General features: G+C 41.9%; 1 protein-coding gene and 1 pseudogene across 1 annotated transcript in view; both read right to left on the bottom strand.

The window, feature by feature from the left end:
* The window catches only part of DEPDC1B (DEP domain containing 1B), a 67,518-nt gene that overhangs the window by 32,920 nt on the left and 15,707 nt on the right, over positions 1-18,891 (bottom strand). Inside the window, exons 3-5 of the mRNA XM_045847947.1 lie at positions 5,630-5,765; positions 2,484-2,611; positions 1,786-1,916 (exon numbers count right to left, since the gene is read on the bottom strand). Of these exons, the coding sequence (XP_045703903.1) occupies positions 1,786-1,916; positions 2,484-2,611; positions 5,630-5,765 (395 nt within the window). The remainder of the gene's footprint in view (positions 1-1,785; positions 1,917-2,483; positions 2,612-5,629; positions 5,766-18,891) is intronic.
* LOC123824663 lies at positions 9,035-9,461 on the bottom strand (annotated as a pseudogene).

Raw genomic sequence — 18,891 nt, 5'->3', positions numbered from 1 at the left:
TAATATGAAACATATCTGCCAATCACAAATCATCTATCTATGTATCGGAACATTTAAAAGATGGAAATTTTTCTTTAGCAGCAGCATTTCATGTGCTTGTATAAATCATGCCTGCAAAATTCTCTAAGAACAAGATGAACTTTTCAAAGATTTAGTGACAAGAAGTGAGATGGTTTCTTCCAGGGAAACAAACTAACAAATAAATCAATTATCCTAAGAATTGCATCAGGCAAAACAAAAATAGGAGAAGCAAAAATATTAGTCATCAAATGCACCTGTGAAATCAGTTCACCAAACACTTAAATAAAAGGTGAAATCTCTATGTCCAAAGTCCAATATAGGTATCACATTATGTTTCAATTTTCAAAATGTTTTAAGGCAAAGTTCTACTGACATATTAATATAAGCCATTCATATTAGGACAGCCTTAAAATAATAATGGTTAGCACCGCTACAAATACCCTAGATGGGCCACTTGGTAGAGTCTCTGCTTCCTTCTGGCCCTGCCACGGGCATCTGATGAGACGGGCCAGCACTCATGCTTCCACTTCTTCATCTTCACCTTCAGCAAAACTGCAGGCACTGGTTGAATTGTTAGATCTAATGAGGCTGAGTCCTCTGAAATGCTCTCTTCTTTCTTAAGAACTTACTTAATATGCCAAAAGATGACTGGTCATCTGACCAATGGCTAAAAATATTAATGTTTGCTGTACTTAGAGAATGTGAAAGGACTTCAGATGTATTTCAAAGGCCATAACCCCCTCATTCTATGTAACTTAATTTTACATGTGGTATTAACCAGACAACTCATAAATTCACAAATCTATTTCTGTTTCCTCATGTCCTCCATTCTTGATACAGGGGCTATAGAAGGGGAAGCATTTTAGGTTTCAAAGACAAATGCTGTGCCTGTCAGGAAACTTGGCCTTAAGCAAACTCTTCCCCTCTCACCACTGCTCAGGCCCCTTCTGGCACAGCGCTGTCTGCTGCCAGGAACCTCCAGCCTTAACTCTAACAGTAAATTATAAAACCCCAAATTACTGTACCACCTTTCCACAGCCAAAGGTCATTCTAGTTCCAGCTAATTCCCAGCATCAAGGGTTGGAAGGGAAGGAAGAACCAACCAAACAGCCCATTCAGTTCTAGTCCCTCCCTTATCCAGCGGAAGGAGGTTGTAAAAGTCAGTGTGGAGATTCTGACTCCACTCCATGTACAGCGACTATTTTTCCAAATCAAAAACCAGGATAGGTACCTACTAAATGTCTTTCTTTTTTCTGATTTGTAAACTGGCTTGGGAAAAATAGGCATTAAAAAAAAATTAAAATACCTTCAACATTTAAAAAGCTACCTTTATAAAAAGAAAAAAATAACATAAACCAAGAGTATCCTAGAAAAACTGACGCAGAAATACCATTACAAAAAGGTCAATGAGAACCTAAAATCAATCAGACCCCAGGGTCCACCTGAAAACTGACTCAAGCTCTCAGGTAGGTCTTAAATCTACTCACTTTTCAGGGATTTTTCAGAACCACTTAATGCCCAGTGTAGCAAACACTGAACTAGTCTCTGGATGGATTTTGCTGAGGTTTTCACTCCTGAATATTCATCATTCCATGACATTTCTTTAATCCGAGCACTTAGGTAAAAAGTATTAGGATGTGACAGGAGGCTATTTGTAATGAGGGGTAAATTTATTTAGGGTTTAGGGAAGTGTCAAGAAGAAAGTGATACAACTGTGCACCAACATATTGATCAACCAGAAACAGAATAGTTTTATGCACTTACTTGACTTGTCATCAAGGATAACAACTCCCTGCTTGCTCACACTATATACATTATGTAAGATGAACTTGGACTTGACAAGTTTGACATCTAAAACTTCTTCTAAGGAATCTAGGCCAAGGATTTTCTGTAAACTAAAAAGATAAATATAATTACATTAACTAATTACTTTTTAAAAAATCATTATTTGCCAGAAAAACTGACACTGTAAAAAAAATCAATCTTTAAAATGTGTTGTTTTTATGCATTTCACCCAATATTTGTGGGGCAAAAAAGCTAGAAACTGAGTATGATAGAACACATTTGAAAAATGTCATTTTGCCATTAACATATCCAATGATGAGAAACTGCTACATCTTTGTGAGGAAAAAAAAAACTTGCTATAACATCATTAACTTTAATTACCTGTAGTACATCTAATATCTAAAAGACCATTAAATTTTCCATTATGTGTTTCCTTAAGAGTTCAGAGTTTCTAGAAAGTTTAAGAACTTTCAAATGTCTATTCTTAAGTATTTTATAAGTAGCATAGAAAATACCCAGAATTTAATTAAATTATGTTTAATAAGCAGCATAGCTGCAAATAATACAAAGTTAAGATTTTTATACATAAGTTCAGAAAATTAAATATGCCAAGAATAGTGGAAAAGCAAATTAGAAAAAAATCACAAAAAAGTCTCATTAATGTCAAGTGTACATACTATGATAACGTCATAGACTTCCATATCTCTTCCACATTGGCCTCTGTCAGCTGTCTGCGGTAGACAAGACGGCAAGCCGGCACCTCTCCAATAGCAATACTGTGACGCTTGTACCACATCTCAGAATTCTAATGGTGGGGAGGGGAGTAAAAAGAAAGAGAATAAATACTTCAATAGACAGTGGTAAGGCTTTATGAGAAATTTCTTTAATTTGACTTAAAGTAATAGCAAATATAAACTAACTTTCTTTGTATGGACTGCAGAAAAATAAAGTATGACTCTTAAAACTCAGGTCGTATTGTTAGTGAACATCCAAGATCAGCTATGAACGGCAGATCAGCTATGAGAAGACGACATTTCCTGTGGGAGTTCCAGACACTCAGTGAAGCAACAGTGAAATAAAATGTATTATTTCAAAATTAAGTAGAGGAATTCCTATCCAAATGCACACAGTCCAAATTAAATGATTGTTTAAAATAAATTATATTAACTTCAAGAATCCTGTTTTTTGTAAGCAAAGATCAAAGGAGTACAATGTTGAACAGCAGCCCCAGATCTCTGGCATCTGCAGCAGGCAGGTAAAATGAGGACTCCACAAGGACAGCAGGGAGCAAAACTAAAGCTCAGAGAGACACACAACAAAAACATTAATATCAATTCTCTCTGGATGTTATGAGTAATTTTTTCCTTTCGTCTCTGCTGCAAACAATTCTACTGAACACATTAGTAATAGAAATAGCAGTTAAGTTACTGAGTCCTCGTGAGAACTCACTTCATTATCACAACGACCGTACCCCAGAGGGGTATACCATCCCAGTTCCACCGAAAAGAAACTGCAACACAAACCCAGTGAATGAAACAGAAACAAGCTCAATGCTAGTAAAGGAGGAGCCAAGATTCAACCCAACAGTGTGGCTCCAGAGCGCACATTCCTACTTTCCACATGGTACTGTCCCCTCAGCAAATGCAAGAAATAATTTTATGTATTTCATTTTATTTGACATAATGGCTAGGCAGGGGAGAAGATAGGACAAAACAAAACCCAAAACCAACTAGTAAAGTGGAGGCAGAGTCAGAAAGAGGAAAAGAAATAAATGAATAATGAACTCAAGTTCTTTAAGAAAGATGAACTATTTCTCTATTAAGTATTAACCTCATCATTCTAAAACCTCTATCAAGGGAAAGAGATCCTGCTCTGCCATTCCTTCCTGGGACAATTCTCAAGAAGCAGCAGTGTAGGCTTTGACGGAATTATAATAAGCAGAGAGCTTCCAAAGTTCTACCACTTCACTTAAGGGGGAAGCATAAGAAAAGGCAAGACAACAGTTATCAAAACAAATGCAGAGTCAGATGACCAGGAAAGTGATACACTGGGTGGGGTGCGGGGCAATGGCCAATGAATTAAAACACTTCTCTACCACTTCAGGGCTCCTCAAAAATTTGAATCTGAAAATAAAAGATAGAAGTCACTGTCATCAGTGCATTAAAGTGTGCTAATGAGCAGTTGGTTTTCCCAGGGGTAATACCAGGAATATTACAACTTCACAGAAACACAGAATAGAAAAGGGAAGTTATATTGATGCCATAAATACACATTAATTTAACATGGAATTTTATCTCTTTTGTATAAACAACACTGGGTGACCTTATAATAAAAAAAAATGTCTATTGAACAACCTATTTAACAACCCTACTGACAGGGTCTACTGATGAGGTGTTTAAACATGAATGTGCAAAAAGATAATGTACCTTATTTCATAGAGCTTATAATTTAATTCTCTCTGGATAGGGACTATCAAGTAGACCTTAATTAAGTACTCCTCATTAGGAATTAATTAAATAGTCCTCAAATACCTTTTGTGCTCTCTCTTTCAGAGTAGTTCCACTTTATTTCCTAATAATCTATTTTTGTATTGCATGCTTCACTAGATTATGAGCCATTTTGGAGCAAAACTGTATGGCATATCATTGTATCTGTAGAGCCTCGCACAATACATGATTCACAACAGACACTTAATACATCTTTGTCGAGTAAACAACAATGACTCCAAATATGGCCTCTCCTCCAAGCTCCAGGGCCGTTCTCTCCATCTGCCTATTAGACACTTCCATTTAACACAACCCAACTTTATCATTAAACACATTTTAAACCAAATTCATCACTGTCCCTGACTTATCTGCAAGCCCTTACAGAGTCTCCATTTCTGTCAACGGTGTCATTTTTTCTTGAATTATCTTTGATAAAGCCTAAGTTGCTTAACTATTCTCTCCAAGATACAATAGAACCTCATCAGGTAACTCTTTTCTTTTCATTACGCTGCCAAAAAATGTTTACATCAAATCTTTGCAAACAAAAGTATGAATTGGACATCAAATCCTATAAGACTAGATTAACTTAAAACATTGGTGTTATTCCAATTCCTAAAAACTGCTCTATAAAATTTTTCTCTGTATTTTATTTTTTAAGCATTATTTCAATCTTGATAGTCTTTCTGGGGATATTTCAAAGAAAAAGTTATGTCCCCCCAAAAGGAGTTCATTGAGCTTAGGTTTCAGAGGGGCAGGGAAGGAAGGAGAGTGAGAGAAACACCGACTGGTTTCCTGTCATATGCGCCCAACCAGGGATCGAACCCATAAATTAAGTATGTGCCCTGACCAAGAATGGAACCCACAACCTTCTGCTGTGAAGGGCAATGCTCCACCTAACTGAGTTACCCAGCCAGGACTTCCTTTGTCCATATTTTGTGTAGGACTCATTCCACAATACTCCACATCCCAACCTTCTCACTCTCAACTGGTCATAAAGTTCAGAAGGAGAAGACAAACAGGAAAAAGAGCAAAGTATAGAACAGAAAGGAAAAGGAGATAATAAGGGAGTTTTACCAAAAAACTGCTTGGTCTGAACATCTGAAAACAGCTACCATATATTTGGTCAAAATGTCAATACACAAGAGCGAAAAAAATGCAAAGCTGAGTCTTTCTTTGTTACTGGTCTCTCAGCTACTGACAGGTAAGATATTGCTCTGACATACTTTCTGACCACAGTTCACAACGAGGAACTGACAGAGGGAACCAGACTGGGCCTGGAGGTTCCCAGACCACTGCTCACTCTCCCAGCCGCTGCCCCCAGCAGCAGTGACACTCACCATCACAACCGGCCTCACTGGGATGTTCTCTTGTGAAGTGCCCGGTAGGGGGTCCGTCCACTGGGGAAATTTAACAGCATCCTTCTGGCATGGAAGCCGCTTTGGATATGGTTTCAGGGGTGAGGAAAGAGGAAATCTAAAAACCAAGAAGAAAACCTCCATTACTGTAGTCAGTGGAAAACACAGATATTTTAACACAGTCACTTCCTATATCCTTGAAAACTCATTTAACAGCAAATTCCATATAATAAATGAGTTCCTACTTAATCAAGTCATTATACAGGGCTAATTATACCCAACAGTACATAACTTTTAAAAAATATTCTTCATCATGCCCATCAAATAGCATTTATAAAGAAAAAATGTGACACATTTTCTATGAAGGTAGTAATGAGTTTATTACACAGATTAATCACTTTTAAACATACAAGCTCCAGAGGAAGAACAGGATCTTTAAATATATACAAGTATTTCCATCCAATGAATGTTCACCCTTACATCCAAAGAGATCTAAGCAGTTAAAAACATAAGAAAAATAAGAGGTACTACCTATGTGTCAACTGAGCAACCACATACAAACCAAAGAAAACAGAAGCAAGAAAGGGGGCTGACAGGACAAAGGGTCGAGGGCTGGCAGACTTGAAAAAGTGGGAACAAAGCCCATCACACTTCATGCATGAACAGCTCCAATCCGGTCAAACTTAGACCTTACAATGCAGGACAGGGGTAGACTTTAATCCGGTTGGTCATAACTGTCACCTAAGGCACAGGTCCTTCACCACAAAATGAGTACGGAAACAGCTTTGTGTTCTTTGCCCTGTTTTTCATATCTGTGTTTTGTTTTGTTCACTTTTTTATTGTTGACACTATTACAAATGCCTCCACTTTCCCCTCTTTGCCCACCTTCACCCCCGCTTCCCCGGGCCTTCACCACACTATCATCTGTGTCCACGGGCTATGCGAATGTTCTTCAGTTAATCCCTTCACCTCCTTTTATCCAGTCTGCCCCTGCCCCTTCTTAAGATCTGTTTTGAGAGTAAAAGTATTCCATTTAAAAACCATCTCCTACTTCCAGCCAAGATGGAGGCATAGGTAGAAACTGTGCCTCCTCGCACAACCAAGATAGGGACAACAACAATTTAGAAACAGAACAACTAGAATTGACAGAAAGTTGATCTGAATGGAAGTTGGAGAACCAAGGAGTTAAAATAGACGCGTTCATCCAGACCGGTAGGAGGGGCAGAGTAGGGCAGCCAGGTGCAGGTCACCATGTCCAGGAGAGCAGAGAGCGTTGGAACTTGGCATGTAAGGCACCCCGGGCACACAAGACTGCAGTGGGTGGTCCCTGAGTATGCAGGCAGCAGCTGGCAGACCTGGCCAAGGGGTGGCAACCGGCAGACCTAGCAATGCGGGAAGTGTGAAGCAAGGTACTGCATGCATCCCAGGGTCCCAACGCTGGTAAATAGAGCCTCGGGACACTGATCGAAAACACCTGTGGGGGTTGAGGCACAGGGAGAGACTCCCTACCTCACAGGAGAGGTCCTTGGGAAGTCCCATGGGGTGCACAAGCCCACCCACACAGGAATTGGCACCAGAGAAGCCCAGTTTGCTCGGGGGAAGCAGTGGAAGTGACTGAGGTCCAACCGAGAGCAGAGCAAGCGTCATTGTTCCCTCTCAGACCCTGCCCCCACATACGACGTCACAGACCAGGGAATGGGGTGCCCCGCCTTGGTGAACACCTAAGGCCCCGCCCCTCATATATAACAGGTGCAACCAGACCAAAGAAAAAAATAAGATGGCTCAAACAGAATTGAAAGCCCCACAGACAGTACTTTTAAGCGACCAAGAGATAGCCAACCTATCAGATGCACAGTTCAAAGCACTGGTGATCAGGATGCTCACAGAATTGGTTGACTTTGGTCACAAATTAGATGAACAGATGCAGGCTACGATAAGAGAAATGGAGGAAAATGCACAGGGAACCAATAGTGATGGGAAGGAAACTGGGACTCAAAACAATAGAGTGGACCAGAAGGAAGAAAAAAAACAACCAAACAGAAAAGAATGGAGAAATAAGAATTCAAAAAAATGAGGAGAAGCTTAGGAACTTCCAGGACATCTTTAAACGTTCCAACATCCAAATTAGAGGGGTACCAGAAGGCGAAGAGGAAGAGCAACAAGTGAAAAACTTATTTGAACAAATAATAAAGGAGAACTTCCCCAATCTGGCAAAGGAAATAGACTTCCAGAAAGTCCAAGAAGCTCAGAGAGTCCCAAAGAAGTTGGACCCAAGGAGGAACGCACCAAGGCACATCATAATTACATTAGCCAAGGTAAAAATGAAGGAGAGAATCCTAGAAGCAGCAAGAGATAAGGAGACAGTCACCTACAAAGGAGTTCCCATCAGACTGTCAGCTGATTTCTCAAAAGAGACCTTACAGGCAAGAAGGGGCTGGAAAGAAGTATTCCAAGTCACAAAAGGCAAGGACCTACATGCAAGATTGCTCTATCCAGCAAAGCTTTCATTTAGAATGGAAGGGCAGATAAACTGCTTTTCAGATAAGGTCAAGTTCAAGGAGTTCATCATGATCAAGCCCTTATTTTATGAAATGTTAAAGGGACTTATCTAAGGAAAAGAAGATAAAAAACATGGATAGTGAAGTGACAGCAAACTCACAATTATTAACAACCACACCTAAAACAAAACAAAAAGAAACTAAGCAAACAACTAGAACAGGAACAGACCCACAGAAATGGAGAACACATGGAGGGTTAGCAACAGGGGAGTGGGAGGAGGAGAGAGGGGGAAAAGGTATGGAGAATAAGTAGCATTGATGGTAGGTAGAAAATAGACAGGGGGAGAGCAAGGATACTATGGGAAATGTAGAAGCCAAAGAACTTATGACACGTGGACATGAACTAAAGGTGGAGAATGTAGGTGGGAGAGGGTGTGCAGGGTGGAGGAGAATGAAAGGGGGCGAGTAATGGGACGACTGTAATAGCACAATCAGTAAAATATATTTTTAAATAAACCATGTCCTACAGGTCAGTGGAGCTGTTTCCGCCCATCCAAGCACACACCATACCCACCACCCCTCACCTTGCCATTATCCAAATTTAAGGTAACAGGAAAGCTTTCAGTCCCAAACCTGGGTTAAACCTGGAAAACTGGCTTGTCACCCACACACCTCGCCGCTAGGGGGCAATGCTGGTCCAGAAGCACAGTGTTTCTAGTTTGTTGTAACAAGCCTGTACAATAGGCAGCAGGGCTGTATCAGGTAAACAAGAGCACAGGGGAATATGAGGCAGGAGCTCATAGAAAGCAGTCAAATGGAAATCAAAAGACTTTCCTCTTTCCAAATTCCCCTATCTTTATTTGTAGAGGCTATCCAATAATTTCTTTCATTACATTGCATACTTCTGAGTCTATCCCTGAGTTGTTCTGTTGTATTTGTCTCTACCAATTTTGTAGGCCCGGGCACTCTTATGCACCAAGGGATGATCTGGATTAGGATCGAACAACAGAGAACAGATGGACAAGAGTCCTTCAGAAAGTTAGTGCAGAAGACCACTGTGACCACAGAAAATCCAGACAAATGATGCTGTTACTATTAATATTTGAATGATACATTCTTGTTGTAAATGCAGGCTTCAGTAGTTTGAAGGGGTAATCTGTTGGGAAATGAATTGACAAGAAAAATACTCCACCCTGACAAGGACTGTCCTTTGTCCCCATTATTGCACCCTGCGGAAGGAACCTATCTCCAGCAGAACTTGCATAACACTGTGCTAGGTCATCATGAAATTCCTTGTGAATTCTCTTCAGAGCCATAGTGGTAGGTGGTGGGACAGAGGTAGGGTTAGGGAAGGGACTGGGAAGAGGCACAGTGGCCCCCTTGGTGATCACAAGTCCATTGGAACCCACTGAGGGCCGAGGCTCCTGACATCTGGTAGGGCCCCCTGGATGGGCCCCTCCTCCTCACCTCAAGGATGCTGCCTCCTCCTCCTCCTCCTCCTGGGCCCTGGGGATCCCTGAATCCCTCTGGGGGGTGCAGGAGCCCAGGCCCTGGGCTGTCCCCTGTCAATGGGACAGCAGGAGGGACTGACTGCCTGCTGCAGGAGGACAGAGACATGTGTGACACCTAGCTTAACACATTTTAAAATAAATAAAAGTTGTCCTGGTATCATTTGAATTTCATGATTAAATATGTTCTTAATGAGATGTGTGGGTAAGCCATTTCTTTCACTTAGCTCAAAATCCTCATAACTGCCTCATAACTGCTGCTGAAATGTGTAGATAAGTATGCAAATACAAACTATTGATAGATAAATCTTCAGTAATACCTGCTAAGGAAGTATATATTAGAACAAAGTCATTTGGCCTAATAGTCATTTTTGTAACTACTTCTAGTAAAGATTAATCCTCCTTTCCTGAAATACCCAACACTTAACACTGAGATTGAAGCTTCTCTCTAGAAATCCATCTCAAAGGAAGTAAAAAGCTGTCTAATGTCCTTATTCTGCCTTTCAATAACCCTCGGTTCCTAACATTCCTAGGTATCGACAGCATCACTCCTGAACTAACACATACAAGCCTAAACACAATCTAGCTCTCTTTAAACTGGTCTAGACCACACCTGATAAAGAACAACAGAAAGGTAATTAATATGTATTTTCCTTGGAGGACCTTTTTAGGTTAGCTTGTTAGAAAACAACAAATACTACATTGCACTGCATTGATAATAAAGCAACACAAGAACTCTAGTTCTTAATGTTGACAATTAGCTTTTTATTTTGACTTTTTATTTAGTTAGGCCAAAACAAAGGCTTACAATTTTGTCTATGATAACCACAGAAAAAAATAACTCAAATTAATTATAAAGATCTTATTCCTAAGGCAAATGCAGAAGTAAAAAATTTTTAAATACCTGTAGTTTACAAATAAAAGTTTCATCAAGGTGAATTAGGAGAATCACAAATAAACATTACCATGGAGAAACATTTCAAGAGCAGTCGCCATAGACTTGAAAAAAGATGACTGATGGAGAGAAGCTAAGTTTCATCTTCTCTGAAAAGAACATCCAATAACTGCACTTTATTTGAAAGGTCAGTTTTGAGTCAGTAAGAAAAAAAGTGAGGTCTGCAAATCATTATCAAGTTAAAGATAAATAAACTGAAAGATAGCTTACATTTTTGGTATTTAAGTTACCAAGGCAATTACTTCCAAATAATTCCAAAATACAAATGAAATTAAATGCTAAAGCCAGCAAGTGGAGCCTGGCTTACAGAAGACGGATTCTGTGTGTCAGACGCCAGCAACCCCGTGTTTGTGAGCAGGGAAAGAAGTGAATTCACGCCGTCTCGGAAGTGAATTCTCTAGCCCAACTGATGGTGCATGGGTAAGGGGCAAACTGCTAAATGAGCTTTTTCTAAATTTTTGACAAAAAAAAAAAATGAGCAAAATATAACACATTAAGTCATCAAAATAATATCACAAGGAGACAGCATTTCACGCTTAACAGACTGGCAAAAAGTTAAGCCAGTCAATCTCAAACATTTTCTACTACTACAATAAAAATTAGCATACCCACGATGGAAGGCAGATGCCACTAGCTCGTAAGGCTGAACATGTATACATCCTCTAAACTCATTCCACTTCGAGGTAGCTCTAGGTATCCTAGAGAAACTTCCACATGTGCAAAAGGAAACATACCCACAAATGTTCATGGGGGCATAACAGTAAAATACAGAAGGCAACCCAAATCACCACTAACAGGAGGACAGATTGTGGTATATTGATGTAACACAATAGAATACAGATGAGAAAATCCCACAAACTATAATTAAATATACCAACCAACTTGATGAATCTCAAAAATCGTAAGAAATAAAAGAACAAGTGAGAGGAGAATAAAGACTCTTTGGTATCCTTTATAAAAAATTTGAAAGAAAAAAATATTTCAGAAACAAATAATACATTGTTTAAGGAGCCAAGAGTAAGTGTTAAAACAATAAAGAGAAGCAAGGCTATGATTAAGACAGAAATCAAAATATTAATTAATGACCTCTAAGGAAATGATGCAAAGAGTGGGTCAACAGATGTTCATATTATCCTTCCTACATAGGTTGTTCAACTACCATTTATACATTGTCCTATGAAAGATCTATTTTTCAATAAAATTGAAAACATTAAAAAGAACAGAGCTCCCTCTAGTGGGCTACATTTGGTTTTGCTTTGTAATGACAAATTTAATCCCTACATTATGCTATGGATTCCAGAACCAAAAGTCCCTTGGAAATGATACAAACATGTAGTACAAACTCCACATTTCTACAGTGAGGCCGGAGAAGGTACTAACCACAGCTGGTCATCCAACAAAACAACCCAGGCTTCCTACTGCCCCCTCAACTGCCAATATTGGTTGCACACACAAAAAAAGTAGAAAATAATCTACAGTAGAACTACTATTCTTTGATTAATTTACTTGAAACAAATTTGAATTCATTATTTAATCAATCAAAATAGTCTAGGGCATCTAAACCATAAGGAAAACACAGTTTACAATTTTAATAAATTTGACTCATAAATGACAGAGGACACAATGACAAACTCCTTCCCATAATATATACTGAAATCATTTCTTTGGCATCAGCAGAAGTTTGCAGCATCTAGCAGGGGTGTCCAACCTCTTGGTGTCTCTGGATCCCACTGGAAGAAGACTTGGCTTGGGTCACACATTACATACATTGTGACATAATCACAAAAAATTTCATAATGTTTTAAGTAAATTGACAACTTTGTTTTGGACCACATTCACAGCCATCCCGGGCTGCATGCAGCCTGCAGGCCGCAGGCGGGGCACCCCTTTTGCCAGCCTGAGCCTGCCTCTTTGCCTTCGGAAGTAATCTATCGCATTTGTACAGAAAAGCCAGCTGGGTAGTGGTTATCGTAGGAGCTGACCTCCCTGAGGTCACGTCCACGTCCCAGAAACCCACATCACATTTCACAATATTGCTTGAAGGTCTGTCAGGAACATTTCAGTGCTGGAGGGAAGAAGAATGAGAGATAAGAAAAATAACTAGCTGTCAAACTAAGGAAGCCTTTGAACTTCCAGCCCAGAAACCATTCTTTATTCCATGTGAATAAAGATTCCATTATGAGTAAAGGATCAAATGAGTACTTTTAAGGAGGGGAAAGATGTGATCCAATCTGAAAGCCACTCCTACTGTAGATTGACAGTAACTATTTAGAAAATAGATTCTGCAGAAGTTTTGTTAGATTTAGATCTAAGTAGTTCATGGGTTTTGGTGCTATTGTAAATTAAGTGGTGCTAGTTCTTCCTGTAAATGCAAATCGTGTACATTTTTTAGAAGTCCTAGGTAGTTTATACATTTTCTTCTGTTGCAGAGTCTGGTACTTAAAGCTACAAAACACTGCTGAGAGATTTAAAAAACCTACATAAGTTCAAAGATGTACCATATTCATGATTTGGAAGACTTAGTTTTGTTAATTCGCCAGATCTCTGCAAACTGATATACAGATTCCATACAATTTTACTCAAAATCTCAACAGAACAAGTTGATTCTAAATGTATATGAAAAGGCCAAAGCACTGGAATAGCCAAAACAATTTTAAAAGAGAACAAAGTTAGAAGACTCACTAACAGGTTTCAAGATTTAATATAAACCTACTAAATCAAGACAGTGTTGTACCGGAGACAAGCTGGACATATAGGACCCTGTGTGGTGCTATGTCTCATATACATATGAAACATGGCCAGTAACAATGGGGAGGAAGCGGAAATTGCCTTACTCACCCCTCGCCACAGTGACCCATTCCCACAACTAGAGCCCCCATCCCCTAAAGAGCCTAAAGAGTGAGGACTCTTGCCAGGAAACACAGCAGGGTACTTTGGACTCCTTGTGGCAGGGAGCAGCAGACAAGAAGAACAACCACTAACTCAGCAGCAGTAGCCAATCCCAACCAGCAGGAGGAGGGTCGGCTGCTCTGACCCCATTGAGGCAGGGATATCTGTGGCAGCTCTCGGTACTTCCTTGTCCCACTGTAACTGTGACCGGACATGTGCAGAAGCACCAGCCTGGTAAGTAAGTGCATGGTTACCGAGACTTCCAAGTCTCAGAAATTAACTTCTGGGTCACACTACCAGGTAAGCCAGCCAAAGCCTGACAGGGTGACAGGTGGGGGTGAGGAAATTTACAGTGGAAAGGGAAAGGATGAACATCAGCTGCAGCCGTGAGACCCGCAAAAGGGACTGTATTCTTCCTAGTAATCCCTTCTCCTAGATGTGACAGCAGGAATAAAGCCCCACGAACGTGTGTGGAGAAGCAGATCCTGGCAGCACAAGAAAGGGACTGTGACAGCCATGGAGGTGCAAAGCCCACGTCTCCCTTCAAGAACCCAACAGACGCCAGTCTCTAGCTGCTGTACCTTTCATGCTTCTCCCAGGAAGCTTCCAGCACATGCATGAGCACAGTGGGGGTTCTGAGGCCAAGCCAATCCTAACAGAAGACACAGAACTCTTCCAGCAGGCGACCTCTACCCAAGGACTCCCCATCAGCCTGGCCAAGACTTCCTCAGAACTGCACCCTGTGGGCTGAGCCCCTTCCTATCCGATTCTTTCTCTCTCTATTGCACAGAAGTCAGACCTGCATCATAATATGAAGGCTCACCCCAATTCCTCTTCCTTTTCCCTTTATCCTTTCCAGGAACCTCAGGGTTTCAGGGGCCCCAGAACCCTGGCATTAAATCATGTCCATTATCTAGGTCCATCTTGGCATCTCCTTCTCTTCTCAGAGGGCCTGAACTAACAGAATATTCTAGTAATTTGCACTCATCTGTGTATGATGGCTTCACATCACTTCAAACAATGTAAGCGCCTACCACTTATCTGACACCACTGGATAACAGAGATACAAGAATTAATACCAGTTCTTGCCCTCAAGAAACTTAGTCTAGTGCAGGAGTAAGCAAGCGTGGCCAGCAGGCCAATTCCCACCACTTCCCTTCATAGTAAAGTTATCCTAGAATACAGTCATGCCCAACCCTTTATATGTGCTCAGCAGTCAAGCAGTTGCGACTGAGGTTGTCTGACCCACAAACTGGCCCTTTACAGAACAAGTGTGCCGAGCCCTGGGCTAGCGGGACCAAAGATACCCTCAAAACAGAAATGTGACCATACTTACTTTGTAGATGAGGACATGGAGGTTCAGAGTGGAAGCAATTTGCCTAAGACCACATGGGTAACAGTAACTCGGAGCTGGGATTCAAACCCAGGCCTGCCCTCCTCACTCCAAACCTGTGCTTATTACGGCCCTTGCATTCCTGAGCTTGTGTCGTACTTAACCACCGCTCATCTGATGTGCCAAATGACTGAACCACTTTAACTCGGGGACACAGGTGGGGTGATTATTGCTAAACTCTTGCCCTGTAAAAATGAAACTCTCCACTTACTAACCTTTGAACTTCTTTCTCAGTAAATGAGGTACTGGGCTAGGTGAGAAGGACACAGAGAAAAGCAAATCCTTCCACAACCTTATCTTCCACCACGCCCTGCATACCGACAGGCAACACGTTCTGACATATTTAACCTTGCTCATGATCACTTAACCTCGCTCATGGTCCCAGGAGGACAGCCTTTATAAGCAAGTTCCCTTACCCTGACTGACCCCTCTCCCTTCCTTGCCTGGCAGGAACCTGCTGATGCATCCATTCTTCACCCAAGTGTCACCACGGAAGCAAAATATTCTCTGACTTACTCAAGCAGAGCTGATTCCCCAGTCTTCCAACAGCAGTGAATTCACATCCTCATGATGGCATCTGTGAGAGTGAATTCTAATGTATCTGTCTGCCTCTCTAAACTTTAACTCTGAAGATAGGGTCATGCATCTAAAGTGTTTAGCGGTGTGGCTGGCACGAGTAGGCACCCCATAATGCTTCAGAAAGGAAAAGGAGGCAGGAGGGAAGGAGGACAGGGAGAAGCAGCACATCTAGCTAACACTGACCCCGAAACACCAAAGAGCACTAAGAAAAGGCCAGAACGTAACTATTAGCCATGCAACTGGCAAAATGCTAGCTGGACATCAGTTGCATATAAATGCTTAAATAGATGCTTTCTGCTACTCACATAAAACATTTTCTGACCTTTCCCACTTGTGCTTTGCAAACGTATCAACTCCTCCAATCCAGAGAGTGGTATACCCTCACCTTTCAAGGACTTTTATAAATCTGGTTTTATATGTAGCCTGCATCTCAAGGCAAGTTCCCATTCCCCTCGGAAAGTTATGGTTTGGGATTAAAAAAAAAAAAAAAAAGAGCGATACCTATATGATCTTTATTATTTTGTTTCTCGATTAACAGTATTTGAGAAGCACTCCTGTTCGACCCACCTTCTCTTCATTTAAAATGGGGGCATTCAGTGAGCCACGCTCCTTTGCTTTTCCTGGCTTCTACTACTCCACTCCCTATTAATGATAACAACCAGGTATCATGAATTCACAGGATAGAAACCTAGGCAAGGATTAAAGAAAAGGATTTCCAAGGGCAAGTTGGCAAAGAGCAAGAGGCTCTAACAAATAAATATAAAGGGGAGGGACAGAGAAACCTGACAGGGGACATGAAATGCACGAAATAAGACCACAACTGAAGGGCCAGGATAGAAAGATAAGCCATGGGTTTGAAATTTTTACAAATTAATAATCAAAAGCCTTTCAAAATATTACAAAACGGATGGTCATCAGTAACCAGGAACTGCTGTTTCTTAGTGAGGATGACACAGGTAGATCTGGCCAGACCCTGGAGTGAGAGAGGGGTCACAGGAAACGCCTGAGGAAGCCGGGGTGAAGCCCCCCTGCCGGCATGTGCATGAGGACAGACTTCCCTGCAGAGATGTGCCAGGAGGGGGCCCTGCCTTGCCTGAGGCTAGTGAGGGTGACTGACAGAAGGGGAAGCCCTCCTACTCCCTTCTGGAACAGGGCAGCAGAGCGGGGTGCTGACCTGCCAGTCTAGCCCAGGAGAAGAACAGGGTTGACTGGGGACCTGGACCCTTTCAGAGCACACAGAAGCTTACACAGGGCGGGGGGGGTTAAAATGGGGGAGGGCACAGACTCACCCCTTCTCTTCCTCTGGGATCCACAAACAGAGCCCCGCGTGACCCGCTGCCCCCAGCCCCTGGCGTCTCCTATCCCCGCAAATAGAACAACATTCTAATAAAGACCTCCTTCCTTCCTCACCAACCTTTGTCTTTGGAATATGCCTGTGTTCAACGGTGGGCAGCAGAATACCACTTTCGCTGAGTAACAAGGACAGTCTATGTCAATGCGTTATTTAACACACCTACATGCACTGGCATCATTCGCATCCAAAGATGGCAGTGGTAATGTAACCTCAGAACTGGCTGGACTTGACAGTCCAACATAGAACTTTTGGCCCAGACCCAAGTGTAACAGCCACCTGCTTACTCCCAGTGGACTGTGCTCCTTGCCTCAGGACCACCAGGATCCTCAGCTGGAATGCATCCCCTACTGCTGCTTGCTACAGCCCAGTCTGCTCTGCTGCTTAGCTTTTGGACAGTCCACATATGCACAAAAATCCTGGCACTATTTCCCGGGCCTCATAAGGTACCCCAGTTTTCCTCCCTCTACAGGCATTGCTTGTTATAGCAGTCTGAGTGCTGGGGAGCAGAAACCAATGCTGGCTAATTTAACCAGAAAGAAACTTGAAACATCCAAATAAGTCACCAAATCAATAGGAAAGCTTGAGAACCAAGATTAGAAAGAGGGGGAAAAAAGCCAGGACAAGGGGGAAAGGGAGGCCACAGCAGCACACACACCGGGAACTGCAAGTGGCAGTCTAGTGTGAAAGCCACTGGGGGACACCGTGGCCTCTGGACGCCTCTGCTTCTCCGCACTCCTGTCCTTGCTCCTGCAGGCCGCCGCTGCTACCTCAAGGAATTCTAAGCTGTCCCCTCCTCTCTGCATCCCTCACTCAAGATTCAGAGTTCTAGGTGGGAACATACTACCTGCAAGAGCAGGACACGTGCCTGTGCCTGAACTGCTTGGGGCAGGAAGAGGGAGAATCTTGCTTATCGAGGCTTCCACTGGTGGGAACAGGGCTCTGCCTCCCACCACAGTTCATACAAACAGGAATCCCATAAAACAGGAAAGTTTAGAATGCTCAGCAATAAAAAAAAAAAAGAAGTCAAATGTCTACCCCATTACCACTGTTCAATTAACTGTATCCTAGAACACAGACTTCACTCCTAATCAAAACACCTCAACTGTCTTGTCTTTGTGAAATGAAAGTCTACTCCACAGCCACATATTTAAGAATCTCCATCAAATGTATCCATATGACGTGCTGACCTAAAACTTCCTCCGCAGCCAGGCCGGTCTCCTCCTCCTTCTCCCAGTGAAGCTGACATGCATCTCTGAGAGCCTTGGTCTTACCACTCTTGTCACCTGAAACATCTCCCTTCCCATCCCTTATTATTTGGATCCCACCCTATCCTCAGGACTCAGGTTGAAGTCCTCCCTCTCCCCTCCACGAGGTCTTAAAACACTCCAGTCTTCACCAAGAAGGTCAGACACAATCCTGCACTGGCCAGACAGACAACACAGTCATGGTACAGTCTGGTATCGTGTAGGGAAACAGTGGAAGTGTGGCAACCAGAATGAGCTTGCCCCATCGAAAGACTTTCAGGTTCGTAATTTTTTAAGACACTGCGTTAGAAATGAATAGCATTAGGTACCTCTGTAGAAGGGAACTGGGTGGCTGGAAAAAAGAGCTGGAAGGGAGACTTCTATTTTTCTTTTTTTATCCTCACCCAAGGACCTGGCTTTAGAGAGAGGGGAAGGGAAGGAGAGAGGGAGAGAAACCTCAATGCAAGAAACATCAATCAGATGCCTCTCAAACACGCGCCGACCAGGGACTGAACCAACAACCTAGGTGTGTGCTCTCACTAGGAATCAAACCCACCACTCTTCCGTTTACAGGATGACATTCCAACCAAATGAGCCACACAGGCCAGGTGAGACTTTGTATTGTAGATACTGTTTTGTACTTTGTAAATTGTGAACCACATGGAAAGTATTACCTTCACAAAATACATAAAATGAAAAATGAAAATCAGATAGACAAAATTTTAATGACCAAAACAGTATACAGGTAAAACAAAATAGCCAATTTATTGTTCGTTACAGGTTCGTGTGGGTTAACTAGTGAAATGCTGCCTTGGTCCTGCTAC

Source organism: Phyllostomus hastatus, unplaced genomic scaffold (assembly GCF_019186645.2).
Source record: "Phyllostomus hastatus isolate PE091 unplaced genomic scaffold, TTU_PhHast_1.1 phas_contig_58, whole genome shotgun sequence".
NCBI classification, from domain to species: domain Eukaryota; kingdom Metazoa; phylum Chordata; class Mammalia; order Chiroptera; family Phyllostomidae; genus Phyllostomus; species Phyllostomus hastatus.
Note: the sequence above shows the minus strand (reverse complement) of the source record. Positions and strands in the feature narration are given on the sequence as shown.